General features: G+C 41.4%; 1 protein-coding gene across 6 annotated transcripts; it reads left to right on the top strand.

Annotated features, from left to right (window-relative positions):
• The first annotated feature begins 231 nt into the window (after nucleotides 1–231).
• Nucleotides 232–17,434, top strand: LOC118123407 (TOM1-like protein 2). 6 transcript variants are annotated; one of them, XM_035180776.2, is made up of 17 exons: nucleotides 232–371; nucleotides 4,192–4,276; nucleotides 5,505–5,583; nucleotides 6,074–6,223; nucleotides 6,660–6,794; nucleotides 6,885–7,028; nucleotides 7,272–7,388; nucleotides 8,308–8,441; nucleotides 8,925–8,967; nucleotides 9,383–9,391; nucleotides 9,842–10,013; nucleotides 10,500–10,614; nucleotides 11,051–11,126; nucleotides 11,947–12,021; nucleotides 14,066–14,125; nucleotides 14,690–14,726; nucleotides 14,861–17,434. In XM_035180776.2, exons 1-17 carry the CDS (start codon nucleotides 320–322, stop codon nucleotides 15,004–15,006), a joined length of 1,629 nt encoding a protein of 542 aa, XP_035036667.1. In that variant the 5' UTR covers nucleotides 232–319; the 3' UTR covers nucleotides 15,007–17,434. The 6 variants fall into 6 exon arrangements, with proteins under 6 accessions (XP_035036667.1, XP_035036668.1, XP_035036669.1 ...); XM_035180777.2 differs by lacking the exon at nucleotides 9,383–9,391; XM_035180778.2 differs by lacking the exon at nucleotides 11,947–12,021.
• Nucleotides 17,435–18,066: the final 632 nt, after the last annotated feature.

Here is an 18,066-nt window from a genome sequence, read left to right as displayed (position 1 = left end):
TGTTAGCGACTAATAAACTAAGATTTCGTGCACCGTTTTTCTCTTTGGTCAAGTATATATTTTGTTAAAGTGAAACATGTATTTCTTTATACATATATACCCACAAATGTATTTTTCGCCATCAAGCACAACGGATATTAACATGTCTAAGAATATGTCTTGAACGCAGCTTCAGTTGCCAAACATGACTGACATCAATTGTAGCCATACGTGAAGAGCTCTCCGGACCCGTCGACCAATAGGGATTCCCTGTGGGCGGGACTCCTCCGGGCCTCAGCCTCCGTCACTCCGGGTCCTGAGCGGATTGTTTGTTGTCAAGATGGAGTTTTTACTCGGGAACCCGTTCAGCACTCCCGTGGGTCAGTGTGTAGGTACGTGAGCCTCCCGGTCATTCAGCTGGAGACGTGAGACTTCCTCCACGGCACAGACTTTAAACCTGGGTTTACATTAGGTGTTGTTTTCAACCGGGGTTTATTCACGGTTTAACCGCGAGCTAGCCGGTAGCCTCATCGCAGCAAACGTCATCTGCTCGGGTTGAGCCTCTAGCTAATGCTAGCCTGCTAACCTCCACAACTTAGGGAGCGTTTGTGAGGCCGGTGCTGCACAGTTGTGAGGATTTGAAATGTTTATTTGGAAAAATGTGAATTATACACACACATGTGCAATAACTTATATTCACACACACACTCCACACAGTTAAAGTCGTTACTTCATTTGCAACGAATGTCCCACTGCACCTTTGAATGGATACAGCCTTAGTTGTGTGTTTGTATTATATTTTACCTTTTTATAGTCAGCTCCATCCACCTTGCTTTTGTTTTAATTCAGCTATCGCACTGCTGAGCTGACCGGTTTCTTCTTGTCCAACACCCTTCACTGTACCGTTGACTCCATGTTAACTTGCATTATGACAAATTAAACTTACACTAAGTGATTACTGGCACCTACTGAATGAGCTACAGAAGTTAATGTGAAAGTGTCGTCTGGTACTCCTCTCCCTCACTTTGCTTTTGTTTCTTCCTCAGTTTAATGAAATCCTGTGAGGTTCAGTGTTTCTGTAAAGAGGATCCTCCATCTTGGGGTCTGTTAGATCATCTCTGACATTGACTTGCCTCTAATAGCCTTTATCCTCTGTGTTTACAAACTCTCATTTCTGGTGCCAGTGTTTAAGAAGTAGTGTAAACCTTCAACTAGGGCTGGGTAACAAAACAATGTAAATAATTATGGCAATATCATTTTCATCGATAGCAATATAACAAAGGTTCAATATATATCGATACAATGTTGATCTATGTGCACAGTGAGGAGGTATAACACATAATTGATTGACTTCAGATGTTGTTTATCATATATTTGCCTTTTAAAGAAGAGATCAAAACCACAACCTTAACTCAGGAGCAAAACAAGTCTTTAAACATAAAATAAATAATAGTATGACATTTATTATTATACTCCTAGCCCTACATTCCACAGGCATTTCCTTTCCTTTTCTTTTTTTTAGAAATATTTAAACTCCTGCAAAACAGATGTGAACCAAACATCAATTTCTCCATCTGCAGATTTTTCTGTTTAAGTACATGCAGCTGTAAACAGCCGTCACAGAAGCATTTGTTTGTTTATTCTTTTTTTCCCCGGCTGTCATAGAGCAAGCTGCTCTTTTATAAATAGCGCACATCTGTGTAGAGGCACAGACTTTCTCAAACTTTTTTTTTTCACTTTCTTAAGATAGAAAGTAGATGACCATGCAGAACTTTACTTTACTCATTGATGCAACTTTGTCAGAAAGAACTCTTCTAGACGTAGAGCGCCTGGGTGACCACCTGCTGTGTGCCATGTCGTCCAAGACGGCCCTCAGGCACCAACTTTGAGCATCGTCTCTGGCATTTTACTCACAGTTGTTCTGGGTCAGGCAGTGGGCTGTTTGCAGTACATTTTGGATTTTCCAACTTGTCAGAGATGCCAGGTATCTCCTGATCTTTTTGGTTGAGTTGCTGCACTGTGCACACTTCTACACCCTGCTGTCTGTTTGGCTGTTAAGGCAGCAGGGCGAGGGATCTTACCTGTTTTGATTAAAGAGAGAGAGACAGGCAGAGGAGACACAGAGCAACTGATGGGGGATGCACTGGGTTTTATTCAGAGACAGAGAAGGGGTTAGAGGTAGTGAATGATGTAGGGGAGGGGAGATTCAATAAGTTTCTCTTTTATGTTTTCTCTCATCTTCATGATGCAGCAGAATAGTCAAGGCACTATGGCTGTAAACATAGAGGTTAGGGGCTGTTATTACAGAGAGCTGAAGTAATGCATGTCTGGAAGAGCCAACTTTTGGCAAGCATGTGGTGTGAAACTGCTACTAATCTTGAGCTCTGTACAATAAAAATCAAACAAATAATGTAAAGAGAAAAGATGAGGACAAGTGAAAACTGTTGTTGTAAGGAAAAGTCTTAAAGGATAAAAGATGGAGAGATGGTGCCAGACAGGGACGGGGATTTGTAGCTTTGTTGGCAGTGCATGGCACAGCCTGCCACTGGTTAAAGCCATGTGATCGACTGGCTTCACTGGTGTGTTGTAGATTCCCAGAACTCGGGGGATTGACACAACACCACGACTGAAAGCACTCAGCAGGCATATAACTTCATTAGCAAGGCTCTGATTGTTCAGGGTCGTCGTAGCTCGTTCCACATGGAGAGATCAGATATTTTTCCTTCTCTGCCACCCATACTCTACCCTTCCTCGACCTGACAATCCACTTGAGGGGATTACATGGGGTATTTTAGTGGTAGTGGCTGGTTAATTCTTCCAAACTCACGTTTATATATGTTGTGTATAGCCAAACACCAAGACTCAGAGTGCTACTCATGCTGAAGTGCACTTAATTTTCACTCTATTTATGCCGGTCTCTCTGTTGTTGCCCTGTCTCTGACAAGATGATTAGAGGGGGGGGTTAGAGCATGAATAAGTCACGGCTATCAGACTTGTCCAACTTTGAGCGTCCCAAACGGAAGGCAACACAGCCCAGTGAGAGGCTCCTGGTCTGGGCATGACAGCCTGATCAGGGCCCCTGGGCTTCAGAGAGAGGAGCTCCTCCTGTCCAAGCTCAGGAATCCTCTAATGAGAATCTATTGACTGACAGCCACAGGAAGTCAGTCACAGCTCGCTTCAGCTTCTTTTTTGTTTTACTGAAAATCTCACCCCAAGTGACTGCTATCCTGAAAGATAGCAGCATTCACAGACATGATGGATGGATTCAGGGGAAAGGAGAGGAAGGAGGAGATGGAGCGAGGAATGCGTTGATGACTGCAGCGCCAGTTCATCACTGTAGCTTCCCGCAGTCTGGATCACATTATTACTCACCAAAATGCTATTAAATTGTAGGGTGGAGTGTGAAAGGGGGAGCAGGTCTCTGTGGCTGCTGTTTTTCATCTGTTATATCAGTTGACCGACTAAACAGACGCAATAAACTTCACTTTCCCTAAAATGTTTGCAGGCTTTTACTACAAAGTTATAAAACATGTTAAAGAAGTAATTATTATTTATTATATTTAGTTAACTATCATTTTGTCAAATTTCCCTCAGTGAAAAATCGTCCGTCCTTCAGCTAAAGCAGTTGTCATCAGTGACCGGCTGCGTTCTTACAGGTCAGAGTCAGTTCAGAGTTCACAGAGCCGTCACACCACTAAACATTAATGAAGAGGCATGTGCACAAGCTGTTTTCCCAATAATATAAAAATATTCAACTATATGAATATGCCATTATTAAGTGCAATGGATTGGGATCCCACACAGGGTGTTATCTGCCAAAGTTAGAATAGTTTGGTTAGAGAGACTAAAAGCACAGAAAGCTGTCACTACACGCTGACTTGCTTACACAAAAGGTTTTACTCTCAACCTTATGTAAACCAGACGCTGCTTCAATTAGTGTTCATCGACTTAGCACAGGCGACAACTGAGCCTGACTGAAATGCAGCATCATGCTCGCTAGTGAGACAGCTGGCAGTTTGCAAACAGTGGATCGGGTTTCAAAGCTTAAGTTTTCTTCAGTGACAAACACAGTCGGCGGCTTCCTCTGCCTTAGCATCAGTATTAAAGTCACATAAAAACATTATCTTGGTATCTGAAAATAGCTTCAGTGGAGCTGCAAATGAATCCAAATGTTAATGATATTCTGGTTGAACTGTTTGTGTTTTCCTCCAGAGAGGGCCACAGATGGAGGCCTGCAGAATGAGGACTGGACCCTCAACATGGAAATCTGTGATATCATAAATGAGACAGAAGAAGGGTGAGCTCCTCCCACACGACAGAAAGCCTATTGTTTTCCTGAGGTGTCTCCGACTGAATGAATGAAATTCTTATTCCAGCCTCCTACACTGAAAGATGCCCAGCCTACGATGGTTTATGAGAGCTTCTACAAATAATTCATTATCAGTACATCATGATCAATTTTATTTAGACACAATTCTTTTTTTATTTTAATAAGCAATTGAATTCAAGCTTTAAACATAATTATATGAATATAAATGTTGCAAATAATTTTTGATCAGGCTGCAATTGCTCAATGTACAGTAAAATACGGAGTTCTACTTTCGTGACTTTTTTCCGTAACACCAATAAACCAACTTGTGTTTAGTGGGAGAGAAAGATTTTAATCATCAGTAAGATACAGGTGGGCAAATTAAATAGCCACCTGTATAGTCTGATGAATATTTAAAATGCCTTTTTTGGAATATACGTTTTCCCATTTTCCCCTCAGCACTTTTTCCTTGTGCTTTTCACATTCTTCATGCCTACACACACTCATTGTGTTGGCATGCGACGTGGGGCCCTCTCTGTCACACTCAATGACACACACGCAGCGACACAGAAAAAGAGAGAGAGAGGGAGGGAGTTCAGCTTCACAGAACACAGAACTTCTTGTCTTAAAGATGTTTAGCAGGTTAGACATCGTCTGCCTGGCTCCCGAGCTGGACTTGAGGTTCTGCAACTGAAAATTCATTCTACTGTGATTTTAAAAAGTACAATATTTCAAGTTTCTTTTAGTTCCCAAGTCTCTGGCATGGTTATTTTAGGAGTCATGGGCTGAAAAGTTTGGGAACCCCTGTCTTATCACATACTGACCCTTGCAGGGTACCGTCCAAGGATGCTTTATGTACAGTAACTTACATTTTATGCTCTATCACTTATGCATAGACAGAAGACAGATAGAAACTTAAACTCAGTAAACGTACAAGAAGCTTAGTATTTGGTCTGATCTGCAGTGAAGAGATGAACAGTTTGAGGCAGAAAGCCAACCTGGGCTCTTCATGCATGGACAGCTTTGATCCTGCCTTGGGAGAACCATGGTCACGCAGAACGAAGAAAGGAGAAACAGATGGGGCGACGATACCTCTCGTTCTTAGTCAAGCAGTAACACAGACAGAGCGACTGGCACGTGTTCTTATGGCACAGAAAAATAATTTATTCCAGCAAAGACAAAGATGTTATGCCCACTCTCTGCCGTGTCCCTCTAGGCCAAAAGATGCTATGCGGGCACTGAAGAAGAGACTCAGCGGCAACAAGAACTACAGAGAAGTCATGCTGGCGCTAACGGTAAGACGACATATCAGTTGGCATTGTTTCGTAAAAAGTGAGTCTTGGGGCATTTTGCCATCGTTTGATTCTCAGGAGGCTGCTGTTGTAGCTTGGCAGTGTGTGATTGTGTGTGTCTGCCACATTAAAAGATTGCACCCTGCATTAAACCTGGCCTCACCTGATCTTGTGTTCTTGGTCATTTTATCCTTCTGTGTCTCTTCTCCCAGTCACCGTCGGGATGTTTTTATCCGTCTGACATTGCTCGTCTTTCATTTTCTTTTATAGCAGCCGTGCTTTTTGAGGTGTGTTCTCAGTTCTCAACCCCCCCATGTCTTTGATAGCTCTGCTAGCTAAAAGCCCCCCTGAGTGATGAAAGCATCCTGACTGAGACCTTTTATGAACAGTCCTTCCTGTTCTCCGCTGCCTCACACAGACAAACTTTCATCCTTTGCAGGTTTTTTTTTAATTCTGTCAGGTTTCTATCTCTGTTTCATCTCCCTCTCTGCAGGTATTGGAAACATGTGTGAAGAATTGCGGCCACAGGTTTCATGCCCAGGTCGCAAACAGAGATTTCATTGATGGCGTTTTGGTCAAAATCATCTCTCCCAAAACCAATCCTCCAACGATCGTACAAGACAAAGTGCTGTCGCTCATACAGGTATGGAGCTCTCTCTGTTTCTGCTGCTCTTAGTGCTTAGAAGCCAGGTGGTCACTGTATGCGCCACCTCCCAGGTGTTCTGACTGCAGCCCTTAGTGCTGCTATCCACTTACCTGAGATCTGTTCAGCCAGCAGGTGGTGTTCACTCTTTCTATTCCTGCTGTCTTCTAAATATTTATAAGGATTTGTTGGAGGGTAACCAAAGGGACACACCTCTTTTAGCCACTCTTCTTTGTCTGTTTACACCGTCCGTGAGTGTACAATGTCCGGGAGGATGCAAAAGATCCTTGACCATTGATTTATTTTCTCACAGGACAGTAACAAAAAACTCTTTTACTTACACTGTGATATAAAATGATAAAATAACTATTTAATCCTTTATTTTAATTGCACTTTTTAATGTATGTGTGTGTTTTTTTCCTGTGTGTTGCTGCAGGCCTGGGCTGATGCCTTCAGGAGTAGCCCTGATCTTACTGGGGTGGTTCATATTTATGAGGAGCTGAAGAGGAAAGGCATTGAATTCCCAATGGCAGACCTAGACGCATTGTCTCCAATTCACACGCCACAGAGGGTGAGAATAGAGAAAACCACAGACTGCACAAACGTATAAATGTATACTCACACAGTAATATTCTAACAGGTTATTATTTTCTTCCTCCAGGGTACCCCTGAGGTTGACCCAGCAATGATCAAGTACCTAGCCCCTACACCCACTGCTGCCGCGGCTCTGAAACCTGCCCCGACCCCTGTTCCTGTCCCACAGGTCTCCAACGTGGCCGGTCCCATCACAGCAACAGCTGAACAGGTGACAGGCTTCGACAAGGGACCTTTAACGTACTGTAATTGCTGCCACTAAAGTGAAGTCAGCTTCATTTATTTATATGGCCTGTCAGTCTGTAAATCTTAATCCAGATTTCGGTAATCAAGTGCATGATTTAAAGCAGATTACAAGCTTTCACAACCACTCAGTCTACTGCCTTCAAGAACATCTGCTGCACTGCCGACACTGGACAAGTCCAAAGTGACCTTTGACCCTCTGTGCTTTCAGATTGCCCGGCTGCGCAGTGAGTTGGACGTAGTGAGAGGAAACATCAAAGTCATGTCAGAGATGCTGACAGAGATGATTCCTGGCCAGGAAGGTGCCTCTGACCTGGAGCTGCTGCAGGTTAGATCAATACAATATGAGGTCCAGCTTAACCACACACATGCAGCTTCTTCACTCATTACTATGACTTTTCATTATAGTAATGGACATGATTTTTTTTATGTTTAATGTGCTTTTAAAGTTGCTTAAATCATCAAAACAAATCAAAGTAAGATAATTCAGAGCATTTTTTTGTTCTTTGTATGAGATTATCTGGCAAGAGGTCACAATAATAGTCATATTCTAACAGAAATAAGTTGTTAAACGAATTCCCTCACATTGTAAAAGGTATCGTGCGTATGACTGAGAGAGCAAAACGCTTTCCAACACTGCATGTCAGATGAAACATTTTGCCACTAGGGGGAGTGTTGTCTTTAGTTTTCAGAAGAAAGGCTCAACTCCCCCTCAACTTCTCAAGAGTCAGTTGGCTGCGGTACAATTCTTAGAAATGGCAATTAACCAGTGGTATAGAAAGTCCTGGAGAGTTTAATCTGTTGAGACCAAATCCACTCTGGTATTTGTGTCAGCTGCAAGGCTCTGGCTTTGTGCTGAGGAACCCGTGCAAGTTGTAGTTGTTATGTGGAAACTTTTCTGACTTAGATTTGCGTTCTTTTGTTCCCAGTCGATCTTTTGTTCCGAGCAAATATTTCTGACTTGCTCAACACTGAATGTCCTGTAAAAGACATTTACTGTGAAGTGAATTTCCCCATTTCGGACAAAGCTCTCCACCCATTGTGTCGAAATGGAGCCGTATAATAGTGCATCTGTTTGACAAGAAAATGTACATGGTTGAGTCATTAGTCAATATACAATTGCTTATTTGTGTGTGTGTCTGACTCCCCTCTCTACAGCTCTCTTTCTCCCTTTGCTTCTGTTTTGATCTATTGATTTGTCAGTTAATGTATTGATTGATCTGTTGATGTTGTGCCAATCTATCAAGGAGCTGAACAGGACCTGCAGGGCCATGCAGCAGAGGGTGGTCGAGCTGATTTCGCGTGTCTCTAATGAGGAAGTGACCGAGGAGCTCCTCCACGTCAACGACGACCTCAACAACATTTTCCTCCGCTATGAGAGGTAAAGTCAACAGAACAAATCGGAATTAGTTCCTTTTGCAAATCAGGGACAGAAAAGACATGATTTTTTTTCTCACGGTGCTTTGATTGTTGAGTTATTTTATGTAACTCATTAGAACTTTGTGTTGTGATGTTTGGTAAGAAACCAGTTAGGCTTGATATTTTTACTGGCCCTAAGACCAAGACTTAGGCTGATGAATTTAATCAATAAATAATTGTTGGTGGTCAAACAGCATCTCAAACCTTGAATTTAAAGATGACGCTGTGTGATTATACCTCAGCATATCAATGTTTTTTAATTTGATATTTTGGAGTTAGACATCTACTTTGAAGCACTGTGCAACTCATTAAAATAAATATATAAATCTGGCTTCAAACTGCTTAGATGTCTCTTTCATGAAGTTTCTGAAGATGAGAGATGCGTAAACATTTGAAGCCCACAAAGGATGTGATAAAACACTCAAAGGTTCTGTGCTGTTCACAGGTATGAGAGATACAGGTCGGGTAGAGCCGCACAGAACAACGGGGTAAGTACCATCAATCGCATCTCCACGTGCAAAGACTCTGTTGTGATTGCTTTTAGCATGTTTTCAGAAACATTTTGATGCAGCTACATCGTCTGTGGCACTTTGTCTCACATTCCGGTTGCTATGAGAGAAGTTTCCATCATAAAGGAGTTCACATAGCCATTTGTTGTGTTTATTTTACCGTGTCAGTATCTGAATTCATAATTACTATTTGCTTATATTATAATAGCATATACATGCAATTTTTGCTTTGCAAAATAGGAACATGTTCCAATCTGCTATTTAAAGTGTACATTTGGCAGTATCAGCGATTTGCCTAGAGGACTGAAGCACCTCACACTACATCCCACATAGCTGTTTGTGTTTGCGTTCCGTTGATCTTTCTGTGTGCTCTGTCTGTTTGTGTTGTGGCCAGCTGATGGAGGCAAGTATCACACCAGCACCGTGTTCAATCCAAGCCAGAGAGCGGGGATGAACAGTGATGAATGTTAACACGTCTGTTGTATGGAGCAAATGCTTAGACCCATACGATGTGTCAACATCAGTAGCACTGTGAAACTAGATAATGTGCAGTGTCCTCCTTCTTGCCTTCTGTCTTTCACATCTGAAGCCTTGCACACTGTTTATTCACCCCCTGTGTTGTTCCTGTGTCTAGCCTCCACTCCACAGCTACTGACCCACAGTGTTTTCCTAGATTGTGTAAATTGTCAATCCTGTAGCATTTTAGTAGCTTTAAATTTTTTCCTCTGCAACAAACTCGTATACTTCCAACTCTCTATTTGCTGCCAGAACCTTTGTAAAAGCTCATAAGTACTTCATGCACCCATTCAGTATTGCTGACAGTCACCTTTCTCTCCCCCTCTTCCCCTCCCAGATGTTGAATGAGGCCACAGAGGACAACCTGATAGACCTGGGCCCAGGCTCCCCTGCTGTGGTCACGCCCAGGAACACATCCAGCCCTCCACCGCGCTCCACTGCAGGGGCCACTGCCTCCCCAGCCCATAACCCCACTACAGCATCGCTGTCCACCACACTAGCTGGCCTAGGTAAGAACAGAATGATATTAAGTTCCAGTGGGTAGGAAAATTGTACATGGGAAAAAAAGGTTGCTAACCTGCACATACAACTGTCGTTTACACCTACTCTCATTAGAGGTGTAACATCCATTCCCTCCTCCGGAGTCTCTGCAGATTTGCCAAAGGAGAAGCAGCAGAGTATAAAAAGGCTCATAATCTGGTTGCTAATGGGAAATAAGCCGAGCAACATAACTAACTGCTTGCACCTCTGATGGTCTCCTGGAAATCTTTGCAGACTTGAGAACTCTGGTTAAAGCTGAGATATATTGCAATTCTTATTTTGTGGAGTAGACACAGCCACATTCTGCTGAATTGAAGAGTTGGGTCAAACCAGTCTGTAATCCTGAAGATGATTAATCTGCTTTTTCATCCCTTTTCTTATGTTTCTTAAAATCTTTCTTCATAATTCTCAATTTTCCCCCATTTTCTCCTTTTTCTGTCACCATCCCACTTAAGATGTAGGTTCGGACAGCGTGAGTGGGACCCTGTCGTCTCTACCAAGCCACAACCGGGATGACTTTGACATGTTTGCCCAGACCAGGAGTAGCTCTCTGGCTGAACAGCGCAAGAAGTAGGTCAAGATTTCATTTTGCTTCTGGGGCAGCCCAGGTCCTCTTACGATGTTATTCAGGGTATCATTTATTTCAATTAAATAGTTATTCATAGCCACCTTTTAATAATAAAATACACCCGTGGGCACTTTTATACTGTAATGGCATCCATGTTTTTTTTCTCACTGTCCCTTACTCTGCCCCTTATCTCCTAAAGAGAGCTATTTCCTTTGTTAGTATATCCTAGGATGATCTCTGAATACTTTAAGGGGGGTGGATTTTAATCTGGCATTTTCCCCTCATCAAAAAATGACACAGAAGACAGGTTTTTTTTATTGTTTAACTAAGAAAAGTCTTGTGGGATCAATCTTTTATGATGTAACCTTGCGTTGGCATTTTCTATTTTTCTGCTTCAGTGCCATATCTTATCTATTTTGTTTATGTTTTCATGCACAGTGTAAAGTATGAGGACCCGCAGGCTCTGGGTGGCCTGGCCTCAGCTTTGGATGTGAGACAGCAGAACGCAGGAGGGGTGAGTACAATGAAGCATGTCGTTGATCCAGTCTGTCCTTAGGCGTCGGTCACTCCTTGCATGTCATGGTCTGTTATACTGTTTGTCCTACAGTGACTTTTGTGCTGTGTGCAGTGATACTTGAACTTTGAACAGAGGTTTAGGTTTGTGACTTGATTTTTCTAGGTCTGATTAGCTAAAATAAATATCCTACATGTAGCTATTCAGGTAAAAGCATTGATGTGAGTAGGTACTCAAAATAGGAGCAAAATGTCCGAACATGCAGTTTCTATATCTAAACCAGTGGACATGGAATCGGGTTTTGCACTCTTCAAAATAGATATCAGCTCTTTCATGGTCCAGTGTCTGTTCTACCTTTACAGTTTGCACAGAAAGTCAAACCCAGAAGTCACGTGTTAGTTTCAATATTTTTCGAGTTGGTCTCCATGTCTGTGCACACGTTGCAATGCATTTGCATGGTTATCTCTGGGTACACAGATTCTGAAACCTGAGCTGACACAATCAAACACATACTGACACACACAAGCAGACAAACAGTGGTGATTGCACATACCATCCCTTTTTTGAGTTACCTCAGGTGCCCTGTTTCTACTACAGTATTTTTCTTTATTTATATATTTTCCTCATTTTCATCTTTATGGAATGAACCTTTCGCCATTTTATTTCTTCTCTTCATTTTTTCTTCTCTTGAAGTGAAAATCTTCTCTTACATATTTGACCTCTCCTCTGTCTCTCTCTCTCTGCACTGTATGCTATGCTGTTGTTAGGGGCCTGCTACCTTTCTTCTCTTGTGTAAGGTGTTGTTCTGTTGTTGATTCAGCTGAGGGTAAAAGGGGATGATAACCCAGCAGATCAGGAGCTGCCCATAGACAGCTGGCTTATTACCCAAGGAATGGTGAGGACTCCATCCTCAGTGTGTCCTCCTAATAACCTCCCCTCATGTCCAACATCACCCCCAACCTCCTCCAGCATCATCATCATCATCCATGCACTTAATTTTCAGTTTCATCTTACTACTCTGTCCTAGAATACTCAAAAGATGACCAGGAATAACAATGTTTCCCCCCTTAAGACTACCCACTCCATATCTAGTACAGTTATACTCTAGTGTTGGGCAATATGACAATACATTGAGACGATAGGGAGTCGTCAACTGGTTCTAATTTTTCTCTCTATTGTTTATTGGTTGTAAGCAGTAGTTAATGGTACAAACACGAAACCTGAACAGTTTTGTGGTAATACTGATTGGACTGAATTTTGCATGATGAAGTATCTTCATTTGGTATTTCATTCACCAGATTAGTCAAAAACAGATTTTCTTTTCCAGAAAATGAATAATCATGACGCACAGCGATATCTGATTTTCTTTTTGCATATTGCTCACCTCTGTTGTATTTTATTGACCTTATTATTGTGATAATTTCCACATTACTATATCCTCTATGGATGAACTAATACGCTTAACTGGTCCCAAGGAGCATCCATCAGCTAGATCCATCTTCTAACAGTCATACACTAAAATAGCGGAGGAGTACAGATACTTTCACTACACAGCAAAGTCCATATCAACAAAGGGGATTACTGTTAAACTACCGATGACATGTCTTCCAAATTATAAGAGAAGGTTTGCTGTGTAGTGTTGAGTATTTGTGAGCTGTTCTCTAACGGTCTGTGATAACACATTCAATGTTATTAATGTCAACCTCACATGTTTCACTCTCTAAAACACAAATAGATTGACTAACAGATAAATCACTAGATCCAACATCTGTTAAGAGTCTAACAACTAAGTTGCTGTTTTGACTGAATGTTTGAGTATAAAGAATGAAACGTTTGTCACTGTAATTTAGAGTCATGACAGGGACACACATCTTATTTTGCACTTCTCTACAACACTGTCTGCCCTTTTCACACAGCTGCATGCATTGTATTTTTTTTCTTCTTCCTGTGAATGACTTTCACTGCCCCACTGCCTTGGCCTCTCTTTTGATTTGTCCCTTCTCTGCGTCAACTGTGACGTCACGAGGAAACCACGCAAGTGTTTTTATTACAGGGCCTCAGGAGAAAGGGGTTTTTGTTGTCTCTATTCAACTTTGATATCAGATCAGTGTCAAAATTGATTCTTTACACAGGCAGTGAAAGGATGAGGAGGATTAGACTTATTTAGCAGGAAATTTATGGATTTTCTGCTTTTTTTAAACAAAAAGCATGCAAGCAACTTTTCTAATTTCCCTAACTGTTGCTCCTGGACTTTTTTTTTATCATGGCTAAAATATTTTTTAGCCATGATAAAAAGTTATCTTTTTTCCATTTCCCAGCAGTCCTGATTGTTGCCCAATACCTACATAAGCACAAATGTACACCATCCACTCTAACATGGCCTCCATCATCACAGTCACTGCACGCCATGCGGCATCGCTCAGGCTATGTGGTGTGTGCGTGCCCCAAGTTTTTGTGTATGCTGTGGGATTGCCCTGCTCCTCGACGGTCCCTGTGCTTTCAGCTTTTCCCGTCCAATCAATCTCTTAATCACGTTCTAGCGATTTGCTCATTAACTAATGATGTGGAATGATTAACACTGCTGTGTGACATTAGCCGGCAGCTGTTACGCCATGTCAGCTCTACAGAACTAATGAGAACAATACACAACCTGGAAACTCCTGTTCCCTTAGAAGACAGCTGAGTAGCAGATTGTTGCACTTGGTAAAAAAAAAGTAAGAGCACAGAGTCGAGAGGGGCTGAGTGTTGGCAGTTGTTTTTGTTCTCATTTTGATTTGTTTCATTTCTATCATCTTCCCTTTTGAGCCTTTGGTGATTTCTATTGTTATTTGTGTTTGTGTGTTATATATATTTTTTGTTTTTGTTGTTTTCGGTTGGGTGTGTTTCTCTTGTGTGGCTTTGGTGCTGCCCCTTGGTTTGTCCATGGCTTTGCTCCATAGATCCCTGTATCGCAGTCCTCTGTCATGGATGACATAGAGGAGTGGCTCTGTGCTGACGTGGTGAGACTTCTTTACCTTGATTTATATCTTCTTCGCTTCTTTCTCTCCTACCCTCACTTTTTTTTTTTTATATATATATAGCACACTTTATCCATCCATCTCATAACTGAATACGTTAAGGTTTAGTTTCCTTTAACTTCACTTCTTTTCATTCACCGTAACCCAACTTATTTCCACCAATGACTGATAGAGAATGGTTTATTATCGTGAGGTCTGGTCCCCTTCAGCTAACATGGCACTAATATGTTCAGAGAGATGATATGATCTTTACATATGCATGTGAAGGTTGTGAAGTTGAACTCGAGAAAGCTTCTTGTTGCATCCAAAAGTGTGTGAGGGATGCATGACTGACTGCCGGATTTTTCTTGAGCGACTTTGTATCGATCAGTCTCTGTGTGAACTTGACAGGCATTCGAGTGGTATGACGTCTTTGTATATCAACTTATCATGTTGCTCAATGTATATTAAAGATTATTTCGGTCTTTTGAAAAAGAGACTTTTCCATTAATAATAGTTTCTACAAACTTGTGCATTTTAACGTTTTACTTTTTTTCTTTTTAATAGAAAGGGGATGCCACTGAGGAAGGGGTGACCAGTGAAGGTACAGACTCAGACAATTGCATATGTTCCACTAGCTCAAACATGTAGAAGGTTTTATTAATTCCCCCCCCTCCACTAATTCATCAATACAACGTTTGCAGGCGACTGAACATGAGCAAAATCTATTAATTTCAGAGTTTGATAAGTTCCTGGAGGAGCGAGCGAAGTCTACAGACACCGTCGCATCTCCCACGGGAGCTAACCCTGCTCAACCAGCCCGAGCCCCTGCTGGCTCCCACAAGAAGGCTGAACGGACGGAAGACGCCCTGTTTGCCTTGTAGACTGTTCTCAGAGAACCTTGATGTCTCTCCAGGGCACCTAAAGGTTCTCGACCCAGATGACTCCCCAGCCAGAGAGCCTCTCCAGTCCCATTTCACAGCTGACTGGCAGTGTTGTTGCAAGATCTCTGCTCTGCTTTGTCATTCTCATGCCACAGTGTTGCTCTAACATACATTACTGCACTACTCCTTTGCATTTAACTATAAATGCATGTATTAATCTGTAAGTGTGGGATGTATAGTCCTCGCAGCTCTACATCTCACTTGTAACACGCCACCAAAGGAAGACGATCTAATTTGTCCGATGTGGTTTTAAAAAGAGGTAAATTACTGCGAGACGAATCACTGCAGGTCCATGCATTTGAGTCAGTATGGAGGCATACAGTTATGACAATATTGTGATGTGTTACTACATTCAGCTAATTGCTAATTTATGCATTTATTGTTTTAATGGTTTTTTCTGTACTAGCGCTGTTGTTATTTAGCGTTTTAGTCTTTTAAAACTGAAATATGTGCAGAATGGCAATGCGTCGTATTACCCAGTTTGCCTGAGGCAATGTAGAGAAAATAGCTAGCAGGCAAATTCTGCTACCTGTGAATATAATAGTTAAATCACAGCTAATCGCGATGGGTGTATGCCAGCGTTTCTTTAACCAAAGGGAATTAAAAAAAAAAAAAAATTCTAAACCGCAGTAGTTATGATTCTCTGCTATGTATTTCGAATAGCTAAGGGGAAGGAACATGCACATTGATTTTTTTTTTGTCCTATGAAAAGACAACAAATGAACAAAGACAAATATGATATCAAACACTTGTAGCCATTCCAAAGACGATGAAGGCTTTAATGACCAACTAGCACTTACTGTTGCCTGTCGAACAATAATCACATCCGGGCATAATAAATGTTAAGGGATCATGACCATTTTCCTTCCCCTGCTATGATTCATGTCTGTGCACTTTGAAGCAAAAACAAATCTGTATTTTGTCCTTTGTGTTTACAAGATGGTTACTATTTTTCTAGGGGAGGGGGAAATGGTCTGTAGATTGACTTCGTTTTGCACAACATAACTTTTGTAACTGTGTAACTGCAGCTCTTGTACCCACAGAAGTGGAGAGATTAACTGTCAACCGTATGATTGCAAAACCTTAGAGTATTAGGAATTGCATATAAATGCAAGACAAAAAATCTTTGCGCAGACGTCATACCTGACCAAAAGACTCAAAGTGTTGCTTACAATAATGCGCTGATGTAAAGGATGTATTCAAATAAGTAGATCTTCACTTACTCTATACTATGTAATCTATACACCTCAAAGTACAGGAATCCTTTGTTTCTGTATCTGGTTAAAAATGTATCGGCTCATTAAATCCAGACGTCAGAGAGATTTATCAATTATTTGATCCCCTGATTGTATTTTTATAGATCATTTAAGACAAAAAAAAAAATGTTTCTGCCATTTGATCTTTTGTGGTTTCAGGCTGAAACATGCAGCAAACAAACACTTATTTGATTTGGGCCATCAAAGACATATTTTCACGCTCAGTGTATTTTCACTCTGGTGTGATTCATCTGCTGTTGTTGGAGCAGCTGCCAAGGATTTGTGTGATTGACTGATTTCAGCAAAGCAGCTCTGATTTGAGTTTGCCTTTGGTGTACTTATCACACTTTGAGGCAAAAAAACAATCCCATCTTCGTTCCAGCTCTTTTGCTGATGCTCTGTTTTGTTTTAACATTTTTTTTCTCCTTCAGTCCATTTAAGACCAAAGGCCTCGTCAATCAGAGGCAGTCCAATTAAAACTCCTCCTAAATTGTGAAAGTCTAATTAAACTTTCCTTTTATCCGTTGTCAGTATAGTCCTCCCGCTGGGGGGAAAATATTCATGAATTATTTTGTGTACGTAATCATAACGACTAAATATTTTATTACGTATTAGTTGAGAAGAAAATAAAGATTAATGAGCTTTAACTGTCTTAAATGCAGCAAGATCACATGTAGGTTCAGTATGGTTGCCAGGTAACTGAGATGATAGCGTTAAATCGGCAATCAACCATTGTGTTATTTTTGAAAACAGTTACTAAAAATGTAACAGGAGATCCTTTAAAAGGGAACTTTTCTCTGTGTTTGTGTGTTTATGTATCTCTGGACCTGTAACAGAGTGTTTTGTGTTACTTGCTTTTATGAAGCTTACGTCCTTATGGCAACATGTATTCCTCTCAACATGGTAACTGAATGTCTTTTTAATACTGACGAGACGGAGCATTTAGTGGATATGTTGTGGACGCGGCGGAGAGAGGGGCTTGACTTCTAACCGTGGGGCTCCTGTGTCTGTTTGGCTGTGCCACCTGCTGCCATTACTGATGGTCAGATTTTTGTTTGACCTAATGCACGTATATAACTGCCCAATAAAACACTAGCAATGTGTGACCTCTACCTCACAACTGCGTGTGGTTATTTTCCATTGAAGGTGTCTGTGTCAATTTCTTTTGTCTTCTTCACGCTGGTGCTGATGCAACCTGGCGTCAACCTTTCACTGCACTGGTCATAAACTATCACATGAGCCTCTCACCCCCCCTCCCCTCCCATCTGGTGGTTAGTGTGCAATCCATCCATTCTGATCCACATGCAAAATGTAAACAAATTCTGTTCTGGCAAATTTGTTTTGGTTTTGTTTTTTAAAAGTCACATGTTGCACACCTCCACGGTCAGGTTTCTCCAGATCTAATCTGAGACTTTACACAAACGCACCACACAAGGTTTCTATATCACTCCACTTCCCTAATGCAAACAACAACTTTGCGGTGCTTCTCTAGGTCACTGACCTACTTCCCCAGTGAGCCTTTGTGGGTGTCCACCTTGGGTTGAAGTGCAGCACGTTCACGCTATAGTTTACTGATGCTGATCTGAGAAGCTTGCACCGCCCATGTTTGTATTATTAGTTATTTAAGTGTGTTGTTTACAGGAGAAGGCCTGACTGTGCCCAAGATAAATTAAATGTATAAACTGTAATGAGAGGATGGGTTTATTTATTTATTTTTATTTTTTGAGAGGGGGTATTCATCGGG

This window comes from Hippoglossus stenolepis, chromosome 16 (genome assembly GCF_022539355.2).
Source record: "Hippoglossus stenolepis isolate QCI-W04-F060 chromosome 16, HSTE1.2, whole genome shotgun sequence".
In the NCBI taxonomy this organism is placed as follows: domain Eukaryota; kingdom Metazoa; phylum Chordata; class Actinopteri; order Pleuronectiformes; family Pleuronectidae; genus Hippoglossus; species Hippoglossus stenolepis.
Note: the sequence above shows the minus strand (reverse complement) of the source record. Positions and strands in the feature narration are given on the sequence as shown.